The sequence below is a fragment of the Pinus tabuliformis genome, chromosome X (assembly GCF_031772625.1).
Source record: "Pinus tabuliformis cultivar Carrire ecotype Pingquan chromosome X, CPIR1, whole genome shotgun sequence".
NCBI lineage: Eukaryota > Viridiplantae > Streptophyta > Pinopsida > Pinales > Pinaceae > Pinus > Pinus tabuliformis.
In genome coordinates, this window is record NC_142308.1 from 675,673,854 (window position 1) to 675,696,272 (window position 22,419).

At 36.4% G+C, this 22,419-nt stretch overlaps 1 protein-coding gene across 3 annotated transcripts in view; it reads right to left on the reverse strand.

The window, feature by feature from the left end:
• Positions 1–10,958, reverse strand: part of LOC149141786 (uncharacterized) — a 209,235-nt gene extending 198,277 nt beyond the window's left edge. For 2 of the 3 annotated variants that reach the window (XM_089453113.1, XM_089453115.1), the window contains exon 1: positions 9,674–10,958. In XM_089453113.1, coding sequence (XP_089309239.1) covers positions 9,674–9,919 — 246 coding nt within the window. In that variant the 5' untranslated portion in view covers positions 9,920–10,958. Of the gene's footprint in view, positions 1–7,064; positions 7,116–9,673 lie in introns of all 3 variants that reach the window. The other variant, XM_089453114.1, reaches the window with a different exon arrangement.
• Positions 10,959–22,419: the final 11,461 nt, after the last annotated feature.

A 22,419-nucleotide genomic window follows, 5' to 3' on the forward strand; every position in this document is an offset into this window, starting at 1 on the left:
CAATACTGCTAGCTACTGCTAGAGTTGCCAACATCATCTGGCTCAATGTTACTTGGGAGCAGGAGCAAAAGTGGAGAGCGAGAGCGAAAACGGGAGCAGAAGAGACATTTTCAAAAGCTCTTGGTTTGGTAGCGAATCCTAGAGGAGTTCGACAACCAATGTCACTAACATCAAGGTACATAGAGGGATTGGTGCTCTTGATTAAATACGAGTTCCATACCCGAATACATGACAAAATTCAATGGAAACATTGCAATCCTCCAATCCTGAAATCCTGAAAAACTAATAAATCTGCTGGATTTTGAATGAAATCTAAAATTCTACTTTCTCCATATGAAATCCAATGAGGCCAGAACCACTCTCAAACATCCTGAGTCATTTCATGGTAATGTTAAAAATTTAAGTAAAAGGATGAAAATGAAGATTAAGGAGAATGTCACTTTTACTTTAAGAATTTTTACCATGAAATTTGAATAGCATATCAATACTAGGAGAGGGGAATGGACCCCAAATAGCATTTAACTAACTTAGAAAACACCTTGGAGTCCCAAACACTCAGCTAACAGTTAAAAATTCTTTAAAAAAATATGAAAAATCGCATTTTTTTGGGGTTATAGGCCGCATTCATTGACTTGGCCGAGTTATTGCAGAACCGGCTGGGTTGACCGAGTCATGACTGACTCAGCCAAGTCATACAATAACTCGGCCGAGTCAGTCATGACTCGGCCTACCGTTCCGTTTTTCTGTCGGGTCACAAAAAATCCCAACGACTCGGATCAACTAGGTCGTTTCGAATTCGATTCGACCGTTTTTTTAAACATTGTGTACAGCATTACAAAAGTTACTCTCAGCAAAATTCAAAATTATGAATCCTATCACTATAGGACTCTAACATGTTGAAGAATGTAAATTGTGTCGGTCTTCATGATTGTATTTGTCAAAAGAAAATTTATTGTAAAAGAAAAATATTATTGAAGCATGGGTTTCGTGCTCTTTCATTTATTTTCTAGGTCATAGCCTCCATCGAAGGCTTCTACGTTTTTTCAAGGGTCATTGTCACATTTAATAGACATTTCTTAGGCTTTTGAATTATGTAAAAAGAATTTTTTTGAGTCAAAAGTGTCATTTGTCACCTCCACATCAAGTCGCCCTGAATTAGGGCTATTCGACCCAACAGAAGGAGTATATATAGAGAGGCAACTAGGGCCAAACTCCATGTGGGTCATCTTATTTATAGCAGTTGATATTTTTTCTTGGATTCCTCTCGTCAAGAGGTGTAGGATTGATCTAAAGATCATCCGATTCCGACATGTATTCATGGAGATATGAATTTATTTGTGTTACTTGACAATTTGTCAAGGTCAGCCAGCAACCATATTACCCCATCTCAACCTCAACGTTGCACTATAAATAGAGGTGACCTTCAAGTCATTTTCACACACACTTCTCCTAAGATCTCTCTCCACTCTTTTGGGTTTGGTGGCTAGAGAGATCAAAAGGGAGAAGCCCTAGACGCAATTGATGGAGGAAGCCTATACGTTGTCTTAGAGGAAATCAAGCCATGCCCTAGCCGCAAAGAAAAGAAGGATCTAGCCGCAATCCTAGAGGGGAGCTCTAGCCCTAGACACAGTCAAAGGGAGCCTCAATATGCAGCCAAAAAAAAGGCCCTAATCCGCAGCCCAATCAAGGAAACCTAGTCGTTTTATCTAGCCCTAGCCGCTCTTGTTGTCCTAAGGAGCTTCAATACGCAGCCCTAATCAACAGCATAAGGAGGCCTAAAACACAATCTAGAGAAGACCTAATCCATGGTCATCCATATGCTGTCAAGAGGCTCCTATACGCTGGCAGAAAAGGCCTTATACACTGATGCCCTAGTCATTGTTTGTGAAGCCCTTATTCAACAGCAAGAAGACACTTATACGCAGCAAGAAGGAGAGTCTTAGCAGCTGTTATAAAGCCTAGTCTAGGCCACAGTCAAGGAGGCATCATACGCAGGCCTAAACCGCAGCAAGAAAAGGATGTTAGGGTCACTACCTACAGCCAGCAAGGGAATCCTAAACCGCAGCATAGATAGCCCTTAAACACAGCAAGAAAGTGACTTATCACAACGTTGAAATGCATGAATAAACAAGCGTGTTTGTTGTAGGTAAAGGAAGCTGGTATGAGCATGCCTTAAGGACTGTCTGCTAAATTGATAAGTCACTGTTATGCATTGAAGGAATGCATTGAAGTCTACTCCTTTGTGTTGTTGCGTTAATGATGATTATGTAACTGTTTTAAGGACGTTTGCTTCAGAGTTGCTATGTGCTAGGCCATAGGCCATAACATCATAGCAAAGGGGTTTCTTAGAGCTGCTCTATTGGACTGTTTGGAGGAAGTTTAGGTCTGCCTCAGGTGCCTTCATCAAATCTGCAACTTCTCACAGTCATGGGAGTTTAGGGCTGCATATTGTGCCCTAACCAGAATTGTTGGAGCAGCTAGCAATTGGAGTAATGTTGCACCAAGACATGCTGCAGTGATATTCATGATTGAAGACTGTCATAAAATCTCAGATTTGTGTATTTGTACTATCTCTCTCTCTGCTGAACTATTGAAGAATATAAGAAGAATTGATCAAGGGTTTCCCCACATTGGGGTTTGTCCTTGGCTAGTGCCAAATCTTGTGTCCTCTTGTCTTGGCTTGTCTTCTATCGTTTATGTTTATGTTCTATCTACACTTTATTATCATGTTGATGCTGATGCTGATGGAATTGATATTGAGCTAATATGAAAAATTGAAGTAAATTGCTCTAAGCATAGAACATACCAAAATTTAACATGGTATCAGAGCTGAGGTGAAGACAAAGCCCAAGCAAGAGTGAAAGAGCAATCACCGAAGACAGTTGGAAAGGTCAAAAGGCTCAATGGGTTCCTCATCCCACTTCCCGACTGAAGACAAGCTCCGTGAAAAGTCTGACTATCACGGATGGAAGATGTCTCTTGATCTGACATTAGAAGAACAAGAAGTGTTGGATTATGTGAAGGGTAAAATCCTTGAGCCTCCATCAAATGCACCGGCTGCTACAAAGAACAAGTACACCAAGGGTGAAGTCAAAGCGAAGAAGATTATTAGAGATTCCATTGACAAGCATCTAGTGGCCTACATCTCCGATCTAAACACCTCCAAGGAGATCTACGGCAGATTGGTAACCATGTTCAAGGTTAGTGATGCAAATCAAATTTTGTTCCTCAAAAATAAGGTGAAGGATATTAAGAAAGGCATGGATGAGGATATTCAATCCTACTTCTTAAGGATCATCGAGATCAAGAATGATCTTCTATCAATTAGAGAAATCATATTTGACAGGGAACTTTTATCACTACCCTTCAAGGACTCCCACCCAAGTGGTATATATTTAGAACCATTATTCTCAATAATGATCAAATTCCAAGATTTGAGGAATTGATGTCGAGATGCATTCAAGAAGAAGCCAGGATGGTGGAACAAGAAATGCATTCTAATAGAGGCAACCCTACTGCTTTCTCCGCTCATGCCAAAAGGAGAAATAATGTAAGATCTAAAGGTCATTTCAATGGAAAGCTCGGATCTAAGGGTGGAAGGAAAGGCAGATGCTTTGCTTGCAATAATTTTGGCCACTATGCGAGGGAGTGTCCAAATAGAAGGGACGCATCACATGATGATGATCACAATCATGATCGAAGGAATGACAGATACAATGGGAAAGGAAAAAGGAATGCGAGACATCAAGGAAATGGTCGACCCTCCAAGAAAGCAAGGAACTCCAAGAATAAAGAATCAAATGTTGTTTTTGATAAGCAAAAGGAGTATTATCTTATATCGGCCCTCTCCACTACCTCTCCTCCAGACACTTTGGGAAATTGGCTTATTGATAGTGGTGCTTCAAGGCACTTCACTGGATACAAGGAAGCTCTCTCTAATTTGATAGAGAAGGAGACAAACTTGGAGATTATTCTTGGAGACGATGCCACCTATCCCGTAAAGGGTGTAGGGAATGTTACTCTTCAATTGGATTAGGGTAACTCGATTCATTTACAAGAAGTTCTATATGTACCTAATCTCAAGAAGAACCTGGTGTCCATTTCGGCAATGGAAGACAAAGGTTACAAGGGGCCATTCATCGATGGAAAGGTACGCGTTTGGAAAAAGAATTTCAAAGATGCTTTTACTCTTGGGTTCGGGATTGGCAATCTGTATCAAGTTGCAGGAAGTCCATTGGGGACCATGTCATGTGACACATCTCTTCTATGGCACCGGAGGTTTGCCCATCTTCATTGTAAGGCCCTACCCGATGTAAGACAGAGGGTGACAGGGGTGCTTGAAGAGCATGAAGGTACATGTCTGAGGTGTACCAAAGGAAAACTTACAAGGGGACCATTCCCCTCATGTAATAGCAAGACCACGAGTGTGGGACAACCCCAGGGGTTTGAGATTCATGATCGGGAATCTCATGTATGCAGATTGAAGAAAGCTCTCTATGGCCTGAAGCAAGCACCCCGGGCTTGGTATGAGAGGATTGATAGCTATTTGATGAAGCAAGGATTCACTAGGAGTGAAGCCGATCCAAACCATTGCTTTAAGGTTGTGGATGATAGATCTCTCATACTGGTACTTTATGTGGACGACCTCTTTCTCACAGGTGCAGACCCTCTCATTTGCAAAAGTAAGGGGGAGTTGGATTCTGAATTTGGAATGATGGACTGCAAGCCCGTGGCTACCCCGATGGAGCTTAACTTTAAGAAGTTATGCGGTAGTGTTGTCGGACCTGATTTGGGAAATGCCTCTGAGTTTCATCAACTCATAGTAGCATTGATTTTCTTGGTGAACTCCCGTCCGGATATATGTTTTGCAGATAGCATGTTGAGACAACATATGGCTGAGCCTCATCACTCACAGTGGATTGGTGCCAAGAATCTTCTGAGATATCTCTAGGGCACAATCTCTCATGGACTGAGAGACACTGCCGAAGATGTGAGGTTGCATGATTATTCTGATGTTGTTTGGGCAGGCAGTGTGGAGGATCGCAAGAGCACTTCTGAGTGTTGTTTCTCTTTGGTTTCTGTTTCGATATCCCGGATGAGCAGGAAGCAGAAGTTGGTTGCTTTGAGCACCGCTGAGGCCGAATACATATCTGAAAGTATGGCCTCCTATGAAGCTGTCTGGTTGTGGAAGCTCTTTAGTGAGTTGTTTGAACATGTGCTGATACCATCGTGATCTTTTGTGACAACCAGAGTGGGATTCGATTGTTGAGGAATCTCGTGTTCTATGATCGCTCCAAGAATATAGACATCAGGTACCACTTTATCTGGGATATGGTACAACAAGGAGCAAGAAGGCTCCAACACATTGGGACTGATGTGCATGTCGCCGATATTCAAATGAAGCCCTTGGGAAAGGTCAAATTCTTGACTTTCCGAGAACAACTAGGAGTCGTGGAGACTCCTAAGGGTCCTGTATGATATATCAAGCTCTGGGAGCTCCGGGGGGCTTGGGGTACTTCTTGGAGCGATGAGCAACCATAGGGTGAGTGGTTAAGCCTTCCCCTAGTGGTCTACTATGTAGGCAAGATGAGTGGTTCATCCTTTTGCTGCTGAGACACAATCATAGGGTGAGTGGTTCAGTCTTCCCCTAGTGATTTGTTGTGTACAGGGTGAGTGGTTCAGCGTTCCCCTGGGTTACCCTTGGCGACATGTAGGCAAGATGAATGGTTCATCCTTCTCCTGCTGAGACACAATCATAGGGTGAGTGGTTCATCCTTCCCCTAGTGATTTGTTGTGTATAGGGTGAGTGGTTCAACCTTCCCCTAGCGACTACCCCTGGCAACATGTAGGCAAGATGAGCGGTTCCTCCTTCTCCTTTTGAGACATCCTACTCATGCAGTCTAGGACTCATGGGAAGTACCTCTTAAATTTGTTGTGTATAGGGTGAGTGGTTCAGCCTTCTCCTAGTGATTACCCCTGGTGACATGTAGGCAGGATGAGTGGTTCCTCATCCTGTTGAGGCATCCTACTCATGCAGTCTGGGACTCATGGGAAGTACCTCTCATCTGGCCAATGAACAAGGAAACGAGGATAGGGACCATAGTACTACCGATGGATGCATCGTGTACTACGGTACTACCGCATTCCCTATGCTAGGATGATATTGATCTGGGATCAATTGGAATTGACTTCGGGTCAATAAGAGTGGTATAAGAATCTAATTATTTCTTCCCGCAATCATGCTTGTCATGGGACAACTTAGAGAATTTTTTACTGTATGGGAAAGAATTGTTGGCTTCTTGTTCAAATGTGTGCAGGTCATCTATGGACATTTGATTTGTCCTCCTACTGCCCTTCCAGCTGGAACATCTCAAGAGAGGCATCAACTTGGCGTTCATTCGGGCTACCTCTCAACATTATTTTCTCCATCAACTTTCTCATTTCTATTCTCTTCATTTGCTTTAATTAGGATAGATCAACTCCTTTACAAGTTTACAGTGGAAATTAATGTCACCTGCAAACCTAAACCCTTACAAAACACCCACTGCCCAATATGGACATGATTCCTGTTGTCACATGATGAACATGACAAATTGGACAAGCCAACTGGCCCTTGAAATAATTCTGCTGTACTTAGACTTAATTTTAATGTGCTTGTTATTGAACCTGTTCTGAAAATTTTGCTTGTGCTTTTAAAGCTGATTAAGTGGATACGTTTCAGAGTTTCTTATCTCATAACAACTGCTGCTTGTCGCATCCCAATTTTTTTTTATAGAATAACTTGTGCATATTTATAGTAGTTGAAGAAAACATTTTATTCCAAAAACAAATAATATGAAAGTGGAAAGTTGAAATAATGGAACAGGATAATAAAATCTGCATAATTTGTAAGATTACATGGAGAACAGAAGAGAAAAACATACAATAAAATTAAACATGGTCAGTTCCAATCAACATTGAAGAGAAACAATCAATACAGGAGGATTGAATTTTCACAGAAAATCCAAGATGACTGAACTCTCTATGAGTTAAAATACTGAAAAAAGAGATGGAGATAAAATTACCTAGTTGGAGATTGACATTGAAATGTAAAGAAAAGCCAGCAAACTGAATATCTGAAAGAAGATCAGAAAATACAAAGCAAATTAAGAAAAAAAATGCCAGCTCAGGCAAAGAAGACCAAGAAAAAGTGATGAATAATGAAATTTTCAAACAAAAAATAGTCATGAAAAAGCCTTCTACAAGTGTATATTTTAAAATCACGAGCCAAATAGAGTGAGAGGTGCATTCGGAGAATTAATAAGACACAGCAAGTCTCACTGGCAGATGCATTAATGAAAGTTTAATAATAGACCCTTTCTGTAAAGTGATTCCAAAGAGTAGTAGTACTTTCAACAACACATTGCTTTTTTTGCCATTAATGCATTCCACAAAAGAAATTAAGGGAACCTACAAGCACCTGTTTTCATTTTCAGTGTCAGATACAAGAATATAAGTTAATTTACTATATTTTCACTTACTTCTTCTCATAAAAATACAAGAGGGTACTCTAATGTTCTAATTCTCTTCCATAAAATATATTAATTAATTTGTTTCTAGCTTACTAGTCATTCAGTCAATCCCGCTAGTGTGATGTTCTAATTCTCTTCCATAAAATATATTAATTAATTTGTTTCTAGCTTACTAGTCATTCAGTCAATCCCGCTAGTGTGATTGGATTTTGAGGATTTCATTCTATAAGGTGGCCAAGGTTTGAAACCCGTGATAGTCAGGAGGAGGAACCAAAAAAATCCAGCCATGTTAAGGGTTGGTGTGGCCCAGTTGCAATCTCCCGGTGATTTTGATGGCTTGGAAGCCCCTGGATCACAGTTTCTTAGACCACAGGCTAGTCCTGCAAGTCGCAGACCTCTAGCAAACAAACAAAAAGTTACTATTCATCCAGAAGTGGCACTAAGGCTAGGGTAATAACATAAGAAAATCACTCAGGAAAGCATACAGATTCGGCAGATTCTGCTACATAACTATAGCAAACTGCCATTAAAGGATCAACAAGATGCATTACTATGCATGCTTGCCAGTACAAACCAAACAAATTCTGGACATGATTTCTGCTAAACTGGATTCTAGAGAATTGGTTGTCCGCCCAGGTAATGCAGAATAATGTATGGGCCTAGAAAACTCAGGAAAACATACAGATTCAGGAAATTTTGCTCCATAACTGTAGGAAGAACTGCCATTTAAGGATTAACAAGCAGAATTACTATACATGCCTGCTATTAACAGATTATAAACTGGATTTCTGCTTAGAGTGGTCCTTGGACCAGGTAATGCAGAATAACGTAAACCCTCTACTAACAGTTACAGCAGACAAGAAAATTTACTCAGGGAGAGATAGAGTTAGTAAGCTTCACAATGACTAAATATATTAATTCATCTGTTCCCAACTTCTAGTCATTCAAAAGTGACCCTAAGCCTGGGATAATGACATTAGCAAAATCACTCAGGAAAGAATACAGATACAAGAGATTCTGTTACACAACGGTTGAAAGAACTGCCATTAAAGGGTCAAGAAGCCGCATTATCATACATGCTTGCCAGTGCAAGACAAAAAGACACTCAACTGGATTTCTGCTAAACTGGATTCTGCAGGATTGGTACTTGGCCCAGCCGCCCAGGTAATGTAAAATAACAATGACACTAGAAAATCACTCAGGAAAGCATACAGATTCAGGAAATTCTGCTCCATAACTTTAGGAAGAACTGCCATTTAAGGATCAAGAAGCAGCATTGCTGCAGATACTTGATATTACAAGCAAAATATATTCTAAACTGGATTTCTGCTAAACTTGGTCCTCGGCCTAGGTAATGCAGAATAATGTAAACTCTCTACTAACAGCTACAACAAACAAATAAGAAAATTTACTCTGGAAAACAGAGTCAGTAAGCTTCAAAATGATAAAATGAGCCAACCTCAAAAATATCAGAAAGAAAGGTTGCTAAGATTGCCCACCTGAGGCAAGCCATGAAATCAGCTATAGTTTCAACAATTTATTTTCTGACAACTCTATCTATACAGATGACCCCAAACTTCCAAGTCAGTGAAATGTGACATTAATCTGAGAGTAATGAACAATGTCAAAATACTGGCATTCACACTACACTGAAGAACACCATTAATGCTTTCCACTTGCCAGGAAAAGGTAGGATATGTGGAGACGCTTCAGAAATCTCGATAGTAGATAGATACAGATATGAAGGCGGGAAGACAAAATCGATCATCTGAAAACGAAGCAGAAACCGGATGGGTATTTACTGTTACCTCAAAATCCCCTCATATCACGGCTGTCAGCAACATCTAAAATATCGTAATGCAGAGAGAAGAAAGTATTACTGAAAAAGCTTTAAAAAACCATGTTCAATATTTATTTAGGAAAGGTTTCATCGGTGCCCTTAGAAGACACAACAAGCAACGGGGACTTGTAGTGGAACAACAAAACTTGAACTTAAGGCAAGAAGGGTTGGGCAAAATTGGCATCCATTTCGGCTCCGCTGTAGTACTTTTTATTAAGCTGCCTGCATTGCAAACTAATGAACCCCGAATGCATAGCAATGTGCTACCTACTGCCTGAGAAAAAGCCAATAAATTTGAGGAAACAGATATTAGAATACTGACCTGACAGCTAAAGGTACAGTTATTGGCACACGGATTCCTACCATTCTCGTCTGTTAAGGTATATCCAAACCATGCATCCCTCTCTCGAGTCCGGTTCGGCGGAGTCTTATTAAAACTGATTAAGAGGGCTCCTTCACCTTGGTTCAACAGCAACGCCCACATTGCGACTAACACCATCATCCAAATCCTCTTTAGCCTAGCCAGATTGGCATATCCCACTGCTAGACTCCCCTTCATCTTCATCATCTTAATGACAGTAGCCACACCTCCATCTAGCTCACTATTTCATCTAATTCATACTGTCACTGTACTGTCATTGTCACTGTCACTGTCGCTGCCCAGCTCCCAGGCAAGTGGATTGGAAGACGGGACCACGGTAAACTGCTACTTCTATCACTACATCCCATCTGCATTTGTTTCTTCATCTGAGAGAGCAAACCGTGGTCAACCGCTGAGCCTATAACGACCCAACATACAAAAATGCGTCGTTATGATGAATCAGAAGGAACCCATTAGCTGGAATGGCTTACATTGAAGACCCACGAATACGATTAGAAACAGCAAGAACATACAGAGCTCCCAATGCTCAAAAAAAAGGTACTAGAAACTAGCCTTGAGACAGCTGCTGATGATGAAGAGGAATTTTCCAGCATTGAAAATGAGGACCATGCTAGGTAAGAGTAACTGATTCACAAGCACAGGATCTGCATCTGTATCTACATGACGAAGAAAGAAGATTTAGGCCATGAATGACCCACATCTTATATATATGTAAATATGAATATAATAATGTCCATAGTCTGCTTGGCTGTGTGTCATATGGCAGTCTGACTATCAGTCTGAGTGAGGCGTTGTTGTCGTTAAAAGACAATCTTTAACTACCGAGAGCTGCCCACTTGTTACTATTGGAAGACAGCTAATCTCCATGCACGTTTACAAAGCCAGAGGGTGGGAAGGACGCACCCACTGTGCCATAAGTTTGGCAAGTCTTTCCCTCCTAGCAGCAGAAATGACCCCTCACCTGCCAAATTTAGCAGCAGAAATGACCCCACCTGCCAAATTTAGCGGTATAAAGGACTGTGCATGGGATTATACTCAGAAATTGAGTTGCGAAGTTTGTCAAAATCCACAGGTCAATCCAGACCCGCACCCAGTTAATTGTTAATGTGAAGAGATACGCGGCAATTAAGGTGCCCGGAATTCTCAACGGTGTTTGCGTTTGCGTTCCCCAATGGGCATGGGTCAAATCTTGGGAGCCATGGGCAGTTCGTTTTTTTTGGGTTTGTTGGTGGGTCATTAAAGAAAAACCATTTCATTCAATTCTTCATTTACTTCGCCCCGCCGGGCCCGACCGTTTCTCTGCCCGCTGCCTCTTCGTGTTTTTTTGTGAAGAGAGGTCAAAAAATGGTCGTCGCAATCTCAATGATCCGCAGGATTTGCAATTATTAGTGCGCAGCAGAGAAAGAATTACAAATTAATATTACATTCCCTCGAATCTTTATTTTTAATATTTGTGAAAAGAAATTTTACATTCCTTGAATCTGTTTTTAATGTTGTGTTGACCTCAAAGCCCTAATACATACATTTGATATTTATTCTCTCAACACCTCTCACGTGACACCTGAAATCTTATCCTTAGAAATACCTACCTATGCACATCATGCGTACCCCTCCACCACAAATAAATGACTTCCTCTCTTTGCATTGTGAATATAACTCCCTATCAACGTACTTGCAAAACTTCCCATGTCCATAGGATATTGGTGAAACTATTAATAACATTTAATGCTTATTCGCCTTTAAAACGACACATTTAATGTTTAATCCAAATATTGAAATTCGTTATAAACTTTAAATTTATCAAATTATTTAAAGAGATTAAATTCCATACTTAAATGTGGTTGAGGTTTACACTTAAATTTAATGTTCTTGTATTTTACATTTAGAGGGGACAAATCAAATTAATATTATTCTTGCATTTTATATTTAGATGGAAAAAATCAAATTAATATTATTCTAAAGGCAAATCAACTTTTTAAATTAATGGTTGTTATTTTGTTTTATTAAAAATTTAATTTGAATTTACATACTAAATAAAATTAATAATAGGTTATTAAATAAAAATTAATAATAAGATATTAAATAAAGAATATTTATGAGTAGGTTTAATAGTTAAGAACATGTGTTTTTCCTAAGAGGTTATGGGTTCAAAACCAAAGGAGTAGAGTATGTATGTTTTGCTAGACTAAATCATTGTGTGGGTTCCTTGTCCCACAAATAAGGGGTTCTCATACACCAATTTGGTGTATGGCTTGGCCTTGACTTTAAAATACACTAATTAATTTCAATTTATACACTAAACTTTTTTTAATAAGATATTAAACAAAGGATACGCATTTTCCTCATACAACTTGACATAAAGGTGAGATAACATGTTATTAGATGCAAATTAATACTTTAAATTAGTTGTTCTTTTATATGGAAGGCTTTTATGATAAAAGTAATTATGTTCAATCATTTATAAATTACTCCCCTAAGACATTTGATTATTGAAGTTTCAAGTCATCTATATTCTAATAATGAACTACACTTATGACTAAAAATATCAACAATCAAAATGTCTCATATAAATACTTTAAAAATACTCAAACTTAATTATTTTTATTATTTTCTACCCTAAATTAATTTAAATTTATATATTAAATAAAAATACCTATTTTCTATTAAACATTTTTAATAAAATATTAAACAAAGAATACCTATTTTCTAGGTGTAATTTATAATTTATTATGCAATTACAATCTGAATAAAAGTGAGATGGTTTATTATTCTATTCATGCAAAAGAATGTGAACTTTTTTATTCGAAAAGCAAACCCTAAAAATGACGCGATAGAATACCTATTTTCTCCATGTAGTTTATTATGCAATTACATTCTGAATAAAAGTGAGATTGTTTATTGTTCTATTCATGCAAAAGATGTGAACTTTTTTTATTCAAAAAGAAAACGCTACAAATGGCCGATCATATTTTATTAATCCAAAAAATGAAACGTGCTTGTTCGGTTTTGGTTTATCCAACAAAATGAAATGAACTTGCAATTAAAGAAAGTTCACAAAGGATACCTTTACCTTACATATATTTTATTATACGGTACAACTAGGACGGTCTGATAAATGTGAGATTGTTTATTTATATTTTATTATAAAGTTACGTCAAGGAATGTGAGATAAATATGGTTCTCAATAATATATAGATATGGTTGCAATATCTATGTATGAGATATACACACATCTATAATTTATGGATATGGTTGCAATATTTATGTATGAAATTTAGATATTTTGCAATAATTTTTTATTTTTCAGTTTTACAAAAATATTTTTCAAAAATAAAATTCTTGAAAATAGTTTATAGCTGGTAAATAAAATATTTACCATCATTTACTTTTCACTATAATTTAAGCAAAAGTTTTTGAATTAAAAATTGATTGGAATAAGCTGTAAATAAACAATATACCTACTAAGAGTCACCTTGAATGATTATTTATGTTTTCCTCAACAATTATGTAGGAGTAAATCTGTACATGTGTAGTTTTACTAGTGGTTACAACCCTTTATCCACTTGACTTCTCAGTTTATTAGTTACTGCAGGATTCCATTTTCCTATTCATTGTAATTAATTCAGCATTGATCAATGTAGGTTATAATATTTTATGCAATTTTTGGCATAACATAATTTCTAACTTGAATGGTAGGGATGTTGAAATAGTTTGCTTATGGCTAAAAGCAAAAAAAAAAAAATGAATTATACATCATGTGATATCAATATCAATAGGATTATTTCATGTCAACTTCATATTAAGTAGTGAAAAAATTACATATCCACCTCATACTAAAATCATTTTTTTTACTTTCAATTACTTCATCTCTCCTTATAAAGTTTGTGTAAAATTAAAGTGAAATTGGAGTATTTTATTTATGACCGAGATTATTTTTTTATTACTATTTTTAATTCGTCACTGTAAGTATTATTTTATTATTTTTAAATATTGTTTTCTTTTATTGGGAGTAATCAATTCTATTTTATTTTTTAATTATTTCTTCTTCATGGGCACTAAAATAACATCTCTCCCATATTCAAAATTGAATGATTTGCAGGGCACCTCAGTGTTATTACTTTTATTAGGAGTAATCAATTTTATTTTATTTTTTAATTCTTTCTTCTTCATGGGCATTGAAATATTTTATTACCCTCAACATTAAGATATTTTTATGCTCTCTCTGAATATTCAAATAATTTATAATAAACTTATAATAGTTTATGTAAGCCCCCTCTTAAGAATATTTGTAAGAAGCATAAGAAATATACATCTTCCTCACACTCAAAAAATGAAAATATAATTCGTTTTTTTTTAATATTTTTAATTATTTTATCTATGAGTAAAGTTGATATAAAATTTCTCAATTACTTCACATGGATATCTAGATATTTTATTTATGACTGAGAGTGAAAGTGAAATACTTTTACCACATCTCCATATATATATATAGTGAATCATGTTGAAACTCTGGGTATGAATAAGTGATAAGCATAAATATTTATCTTTCTAAATTTCATTAAAAAATATTGTTTATAGTTAATCATAAAATTAGCGGAAAAAGTGATAAATGAGAGTTTCACTTATTTCATTAAAAAATATTGTTTATGGTTAGCCATAAAATTACCCGAAAAAGTGATAAATGAAAGTTTCACTTACCACACAGTTAAAAGATAGTTATTTTTCTCTCTAGAGATAAATAATCTCACTTTGGAAAAGGGAGCCAATAGAAGATAGTTATTTCTCTCTCCAGAGAGTTTTTGATACTAAATAACATTTATAAAGTGACAATGGGCTACGTTAGTACCAAGTTGGAACAAACTTTGGTCTATTAGCCTGGAACAATCCAGAACCCTAGTGGTAAAATCTGAAAAAGATGTGACATGTTCCACGGTAGAAACCCATCAACAGTTTTATATATATATATATATATATATATATAAAACAGTCAAGTAATACATGCAGTAAACTGGAAAAATTTAAAACAAATGCCAGAATCACATAGAAGTACCAATTGCTCAATTTAACTTGGAAGGACTATAATACAAAAAAAGATCACTGAGTTCCTAAATGGCCAAATCTGTTATTTTATTGTGCACAAGAACGAAGGTGAAAATTAAAAGAAATCATGTATATATGTTAACCGTAATAAAACTTGTTTTTTTTTTGGAGCTTATTGGAACAATAACTAGAAAGATTCAGCAAAATGATAGACAAATAATACAACAAAAACAAATGAGACAAATAGGCATTGCTTGCTTAAATTCATATACATTATAATAGAAGCCTCCTTTTGAATACCAAATTCATTTCTATATAAAAGAAAATTAGAATATCATAGATGGAAGACTAATGATTCAACAGCATGTTGTTAATGTTCGATTAATAAATAGTCCATGGAGATACATTATTGAACCCATTCAAGTTACTAGAACAAACCCTAACATAATAACACCATGAAACCTTGGTTTGAATAAAATCTGGTAAGATGAACCTTGCCATGAGGTATGTTAAAATATGCAAATGAAGTCAAATTCCACTTTGGACAGCTCATTCGATGGAGATAATGATTGCATTGAATTACTCTTTTCGAGAGGACCAAATCAACTTAAAGATCACTCAAATCGGATAAGGGAAAGTGTACTTATGAAGAAAAGCCCACATGTGCATATTTGATAAGGTCGGCCCTAAAGAAAATTGGACACCCTTGGAAGGATATAAATACAAGTGACCTCAACCTCATTTGGACATCATCATGAGACATTCTTCTATTCTCTTTCTTGGTTTTTGACTTGCACATGTATGAGGCACGTCCATGGAGGAATGGGTTCGCTCGAAGATGAAATTGCAGGGTCTGAAGCTCGCATCTCTATTTTAGGGTTTTGGGCCTCAATGGCAGGCATGGCACAAGAAGAAATCGGCCACAGTCGCATGCTAACCAGCTCATCTATGCAACTAAAGCTTTTTAGTCACACGCTCAATGCCTCCTTCATGCGACTAACAGCTGGGGTTTTTGACACTTAGTTATAGACTGCAATCAATGGCTTATAGGCTCCAGGGAGCGATTGGAACCTTCTCAGTCACACGCATGACTCTTCCTCCATGTGAATGGGACCTAAATGATGAAATTTCAATTGTTCAAAGATTTCACTCAATAACCACAGCGTTCGGCAGTTGATGCAGACAAGGATAATTCATTACAGGTTTCAAAATCAGAATTTTGAGTATAAACATTGTTGGGTTCATTTCATGGATATTGTGTAGTTGTTTTTGCTAAATAGTTGTATGGATAAATATATGGATCATTGTAATCTCTTTTGCTGAGTCATTCGATGACAATCTAATAAGAAGAAGAATTTGAAAGGGTTTTCCCCATAGTGGGTTTTGCCCTAGTCTCTGACCAATCCATGTGTCTCTGTGTGTGAATGCTTTTCTTCTATTGTTCATTTATGTTTTGCTACATTGATAATGGTGATATTGTTCTTTCTATATAGTTGCATATCTTGTTGAATAATGATGTAAATATGAATAATGTTATATGTTATGGGGTGAACTTAGTGTGTAAATGAAGAAATGTAATTATCAAAGCAAATAACAATATAGCTCTAAGAAAAATTAACATGGGATCAAAGAAAAGTCATGGAGATCACCCTTATGGTCACATCATTGGTGGAAGCAAGAGGGAATGGAGGAGACCTAAAAGAATTCTAGGGGTTTGAAGGAAACCCTATGAAATTTGTTATTAGGGTTTGATGGATATTAGAAGGGTCTGGGAGAAACCTTGATTTATGGAAAATATTTGAGATGTGAAATCTAAAAACCCTCGTAGGGTCAATGTGGAGATGCTCAAGCACTTGTGTCAGAATTGATGAAGCCCTATATGGGATAGTCACTATTAGTCATGGTTGTTGATAAAGTTGGTTGAAATAATGAAGGTGTTAGGTTCCTATAATAATAAGGATCATAATTTTGAATTGACTATGTTAAGTCTTGTAATATTGTACATACTTTTGCTTTCTGCAAAATGTTTTCCATATAAAAGATTAAAAAATGTAAAGAGAGTATGTCCTAAAAGAAATATCAAAGGACAAAAAGAATAAGAAAAGATCAAAAAAGTGAAAAAACATGAACCACAAACAAAAACAGATCATGAAAGTGTGCAAATTCAAGTGCCACTACTTTTTACTTCACTGTGCAAAATAATGGTTATGTGCAGCTTGTCATAAATGCCACAGTCCATGATGGTCAAATAGCTTAATCTTGACTAGTTCATGCTTTAAACTTCATGTTTATAAATAGAGAATAAAGATCTAACCAAACTGTTTAATCTTAGCATATCAATAGTTAGGTAGAGAAATAAAATGTGCTCATAAGCTTAATCTAAGCCATTGGAAGTTATAAGGTTAGAATTAGATAGTTTACTTTTCAAAAGAAAAAGGAAAGAAAGGGTCTGCTAGCCTAAATGCACCCAATAAAGTGAAGAAAAATGTTAGGGTAAGTAAAGGGTAGGTACAAGAAAGGTTGCAGAAGTACAAGGTTGTTAAAGCATAAGCACATTTATCATGCTTAATCCTATGTTTCAGTGTGTAGGAGCAGTTATGAAAGTGAAAGGATGTTCACAAGTTGATTTGGTTAACTTCCCCTCATTTCATTTCACCCCCCACTACTTATTTACTAATTTCCCCCATTTTCCCCTCATTTCTTATGAAAATACCCTTTCCCTTCATTTTAACCCTTACCCCTTGGTTTCACACATTTCCCTAGCAAATTACCCTCCAAAACTCAATCCCATACCCAAAACCCCCTTTTCCCTAGTGTGAAACCCTTTCCCCATGGAAAAAATCGCCTTCCCCTTAATAATTTTCCTAAAAAACCCATAAACCCTCCTTTGTCCTAAGTTTAAATTCCCTCTCTACATTGCTTAATTAACTCCGCCATACCATATTTCGCCTAAAAAACCCATAAAACCCCTTTATTCTAAGTTTTGTCCCCCCCACCCCGGTATTATTTAATTAACTCCGCCATTCACATTTTCCCTTACATAAACCTGTTTAACCCACCACCCTCGGTGTAGTTAACAAACCCCGCCGCATTTAAACCCTGGTCCCACTTTATTAAACCCACTTATATTTAACCCCGCCTTATTCATTAATTAATTACAGTTAAGTGTAATTAATCCCCCCGGGCCCCACAAATCTCCGCCCTTATTCCCTCTATGCATTTCCACCGTGCGATAGCCATTAGATCTGGCATCCCCAGATCTGACGGCGCACATCCATATCGTGTTGATTCTCTTTCCTAGCTTTACCAACCCCGAGAGCATGCAAGATTCACGGTTTTGCTCAGGACCCTTTCGGTTACGTGGCAGTTCTAGGTGAACTCACGTACTCTCGGGGAAATACGCCCAACTGCCAAAAGCGGTGCAATGGCCCCTGAAACCGCTTCCCCACCAAAATTTGAAACCACTCACTATTCGTTTATGAAATTCTGTGCCAAATCTAACCGTTACCCGTCTAAAGGCCAAAAAAGCCCATTTTAACTCTTTTTGTGTGTTTTTCACTGCAAACTATTGCTTAGCCATTTGCGCCACCCTAAGCCTCTGCAACCAAATTTGACCATTGATTACCTCCCAAACATGCTCCGGACTCCATCCACAAACATCTCAGTTCAATAAAGCCATTCATTGCCTTCCCCGCAGACCTATGCTTTATTGATGATTGTTTTATTTTGCAGGTGATTAGTAGAATGGGAGCTTGGATAAACAGTTTTGATACTAGTTCCAAAACCTGTTTACTCCAAGATTCGCAAGGAAATGTATTCAAAAGGCTTTATTCAGAAGGAAAAGACAATTATCACAGAGCAGAAGGAAACAATTTACATAGTAAATGTTAAAACAGAGATGAAATCATTTTCACCAGCACAACAAAAGATTCTTACAAACTACTCTCCAAGAAACATTTTGTATTCTACATGTGTCTTTTAGTAAAATTCATTTTTACTAAAAACACAGAAGCATGAAAGATTGAGTAAGATTTACAGTGAAAGGTAAAAATAAAAGCAGGTGACAGAGCATACAGTTAAAATACTAAATAGAGGAAGTAGATGAAAGTGTATCAGATGAAAGGTCATAAGTAAATATGACATCGAGCGTGAAGAAAAAATAGCCAAGCAACTTAAATGGCGAAAGATCAAAGACTAAAAGACAACAGAACCTAAATAACAAGGACAGCAAACAACAGTTCAATAACTGTCTCTATCTTCTTACATGACGATATTTCTTTTTCCTAGATTTATTCTCAATGCAGTTTGAGATATTTTGTAAGTTCTTTTGTATAAATACTTCATAGTTCGAAGTATTGAGGGTGGATTTCTGAATATTGTTATAGCTGACTGATCTACTACCTAAGGGTTATTGTACCAATTTCCAGTTGACAGACAAGACAAGTTATAAAGAAACTTCTTTACCGGATTCATGTGTTGAGCTATCTCAGTGAAGTACAAATTTCATCTTGCTTATGTTCTTTTTCTAAGTGTTTTATAAACTTAAATGTTATCCAAATTTGAATGAATTAAACTGGAAATATAACTCAAAACTTGTTTAAGTACACTCTATTTTGCACAATTGATCATTTATATGTTTTCCTATGATATCCGGATTTGAGAACCCTTAATTGCTCTCTCATCCTGGTTGACTTCTTGCATTTCTCTTCATAATTCGGTTTAAGGAATCCTTGACTTCTCCTTGATCCCGATTGGAAATCATTTCACCATTCATCCTTTGAGATCTGATATTGCTCACCTATCTTGCCCTGTAACATTTTCTTTATGGTTTGTTGTTGTTATGTTTTCAAAACCTGATTGACTCCATAGCCCAATGGAAAATAGACATTCATCTATTCATCTAAGTAAGTGATCCCACCACCCAAATTCAAATCAAAACCCAAGCACAATCATAACTAGCCTAAAATCAAATAACTAAACAAAGTTAAATAAAAAAGAGAGAGCCCTCTCTAAGATTAGGAAGGCTAGATCCTAATCTCCAAAGTAGGTTTGTGGTCACCTCGGTGATTTCTTTCCTTAACCTTGAGAAATTTATAAATGATAATAGAAGGCAATATTGGCATATGGACAATAGACAATGATGGATTTTGAAGGTTGTTTCAAGAGGGAGATGATCACCTCTCATTGAAAATAAGTACTTTCCGACTTATGATTCTCCTTTATATCTTTACTTTTGACTTATGGATCTAATTATTGTTTTGATTATTTATTATGCTTCTTGAATGTATATTTGAGTATTTGGATGCTTCTAACCTCCTAATGAGTTGTGATAAGTGGATCCCTCTTGAGGATCATGGATAGTGCAGGAAGAGAAGAACTAGTGTTGGAAAAATTAAAGAGGCACCTAATGAAAAGGTGACAAAGTGATACTAGCTAAGAAGGTGCACAGGTATCTAAACACTACAAGGTATGTATGGTGTTATGTTTCAGCTGCAATATTGATGACAAGGTAAGCCCTAAGGTATGATGAGAATGTCTCCTTCACAAATGGTTCATGCATATGAAAGTGATTTGGATTCATGGTTCTTATAATGAAATGGTGCACTTGGTAGTAAACAAGTATCTTACCTTTTAGACATGATGAACTTCTTGATTCTATGAAGCTACTTAATATTGATCTTTGATATAGTGGTATACTTGATGTTTGGCTAACATCTATCATTTTGAATATCTTGATCCCATAAAGAAGGCTAGCACCTTGATTCTAGTAGATGGTAACTTGACACTATTGATATTGTTTGTGAAAAGCATGGTAGCCATGATGATAGAAGTATAACAATGAGATTGATATTCAAGATCTTTTGTTGACCATGGTTATGTTTTGATGTGTTTAGTAATTATGGCATATGGTAAAATTGAATGCCCTGACTTGATGGATTGAGTTATGTGACAAAGAAGTAATGTTGTGATCATGATTCTTGAAATATACTCCTATTAGTTATTTGACACTAACCCTTGATGAAATATTGATGTCATGATGTAATGGTAAATTAGCTTATGCTAACATTATATGATCATGATAAATATATGGTACAATCTGACTTCATGATCTAACAGATCTGTTCATGTATGATAGCATTATAGACAAGTTGATGGCATGAATGAATATGTTTGAAGTGGATTCCCATTCAAAGGGAGAATCTCTCCATAAGATTCACTCTCATTATCATTTGCATTATTTGTATATTCTTTATTGTTGAAGTATGATTTATGTACATGAATAGACATATATATGATATTGTTGGTTTGCAACAAAGTTATGATCTAAGAAGAGAGAGTTTTCCCTTACTTCAAGCCTCAGTCGCACAAAATCAAGCTTACATGTGTGACTGTAGCCTCTCAGCTGCACATAAGTAAGGTCAAGGATGCGACTGTAACCTCTCAACTGCACAGAAGAAGGCCTATGGGTGCGGTTATGCCTGCAGGACACAAAAATGAAGTTTTGTGCATGAAATTAGATGTTCACCTGAAGGATGTCAGTCCTACAGACATGGAGTAGACAACAGAAAGTTCTATGAGCAAGGAAGTTTGAATGTTTTACTATAATGTGAATATGTTGACTAAACTTGTGTTTGTAGGTGACCGAGATATGCATATTGTGATTTATCCATTGAGGCTAGTGTATGACAGTATTTGATAATAGTTGCAAGAGTTTGACATGATTTGGTTGATTGATATAGATGAGCAGTGTTTGGAGTTTTGACATGATACTTGATAATGATTTAGAACTTTGACTTGATATGTTTTGGGCTATAGATCTCACTGTGATAGCAAATGTAGGATTTGACCTGATGACTAATTTTACGACTAATGATTTGCCTTGATGACAATGCTATATGGGCATAGTGACTTGGGTAAATCGCAACTGTCAACTCTCCACAATCAATCACAACCCTAATTTCGGTGTGCGACAGATCAAATGATAGGTCAAAGCTTTGTGGACGGGACGCATCTCGAAGTTAGAGAAAATCTTGTGCTCAACAATTCATCCTCTCAAAATTTTGGTTTGTAAATGAATTGGGAACGAGCGAAGTTAGCAATAAACACATACCATTGCAACATAACCATGATTTTAAATATTACTGACATAAAAGACTTAATATTACAAACCACCAAAAAAAATTAACCACCAATGAAATATTTATGCATGGAAGTTACAAATTTCCACATGGGATAAATTTTAATGATTATAGGTTTGCAACTCTCTGCATTCCATAATAGTTGAACAACTAAATGGAAAGATGAATAATCATCGTTAATATAATCTTCATATAAAGGGGATTCAATAACCTTTAAAAGTGACCGACCAAAAGAAAAAGTCCTTTAATAAGTATACATGGTTCCATGTAATTAAAGTAGCCAACCATTTATAAAATTAAAAATGGCCCATTAAAAAAAATAATAAAAAAAATCAACCATTAAAAAAAATTTAAGACTTGCTAGGAGATGTTATATATGAATATTCAAATAATTTATAATGAATATATAATAGTTTATGTAATATATGAATATTCAAATAATTTATAATGAATATATAATAGTTTATGTAAGTAGTGTCTTAAAAATATTTTTAAGAAGCATAAGAA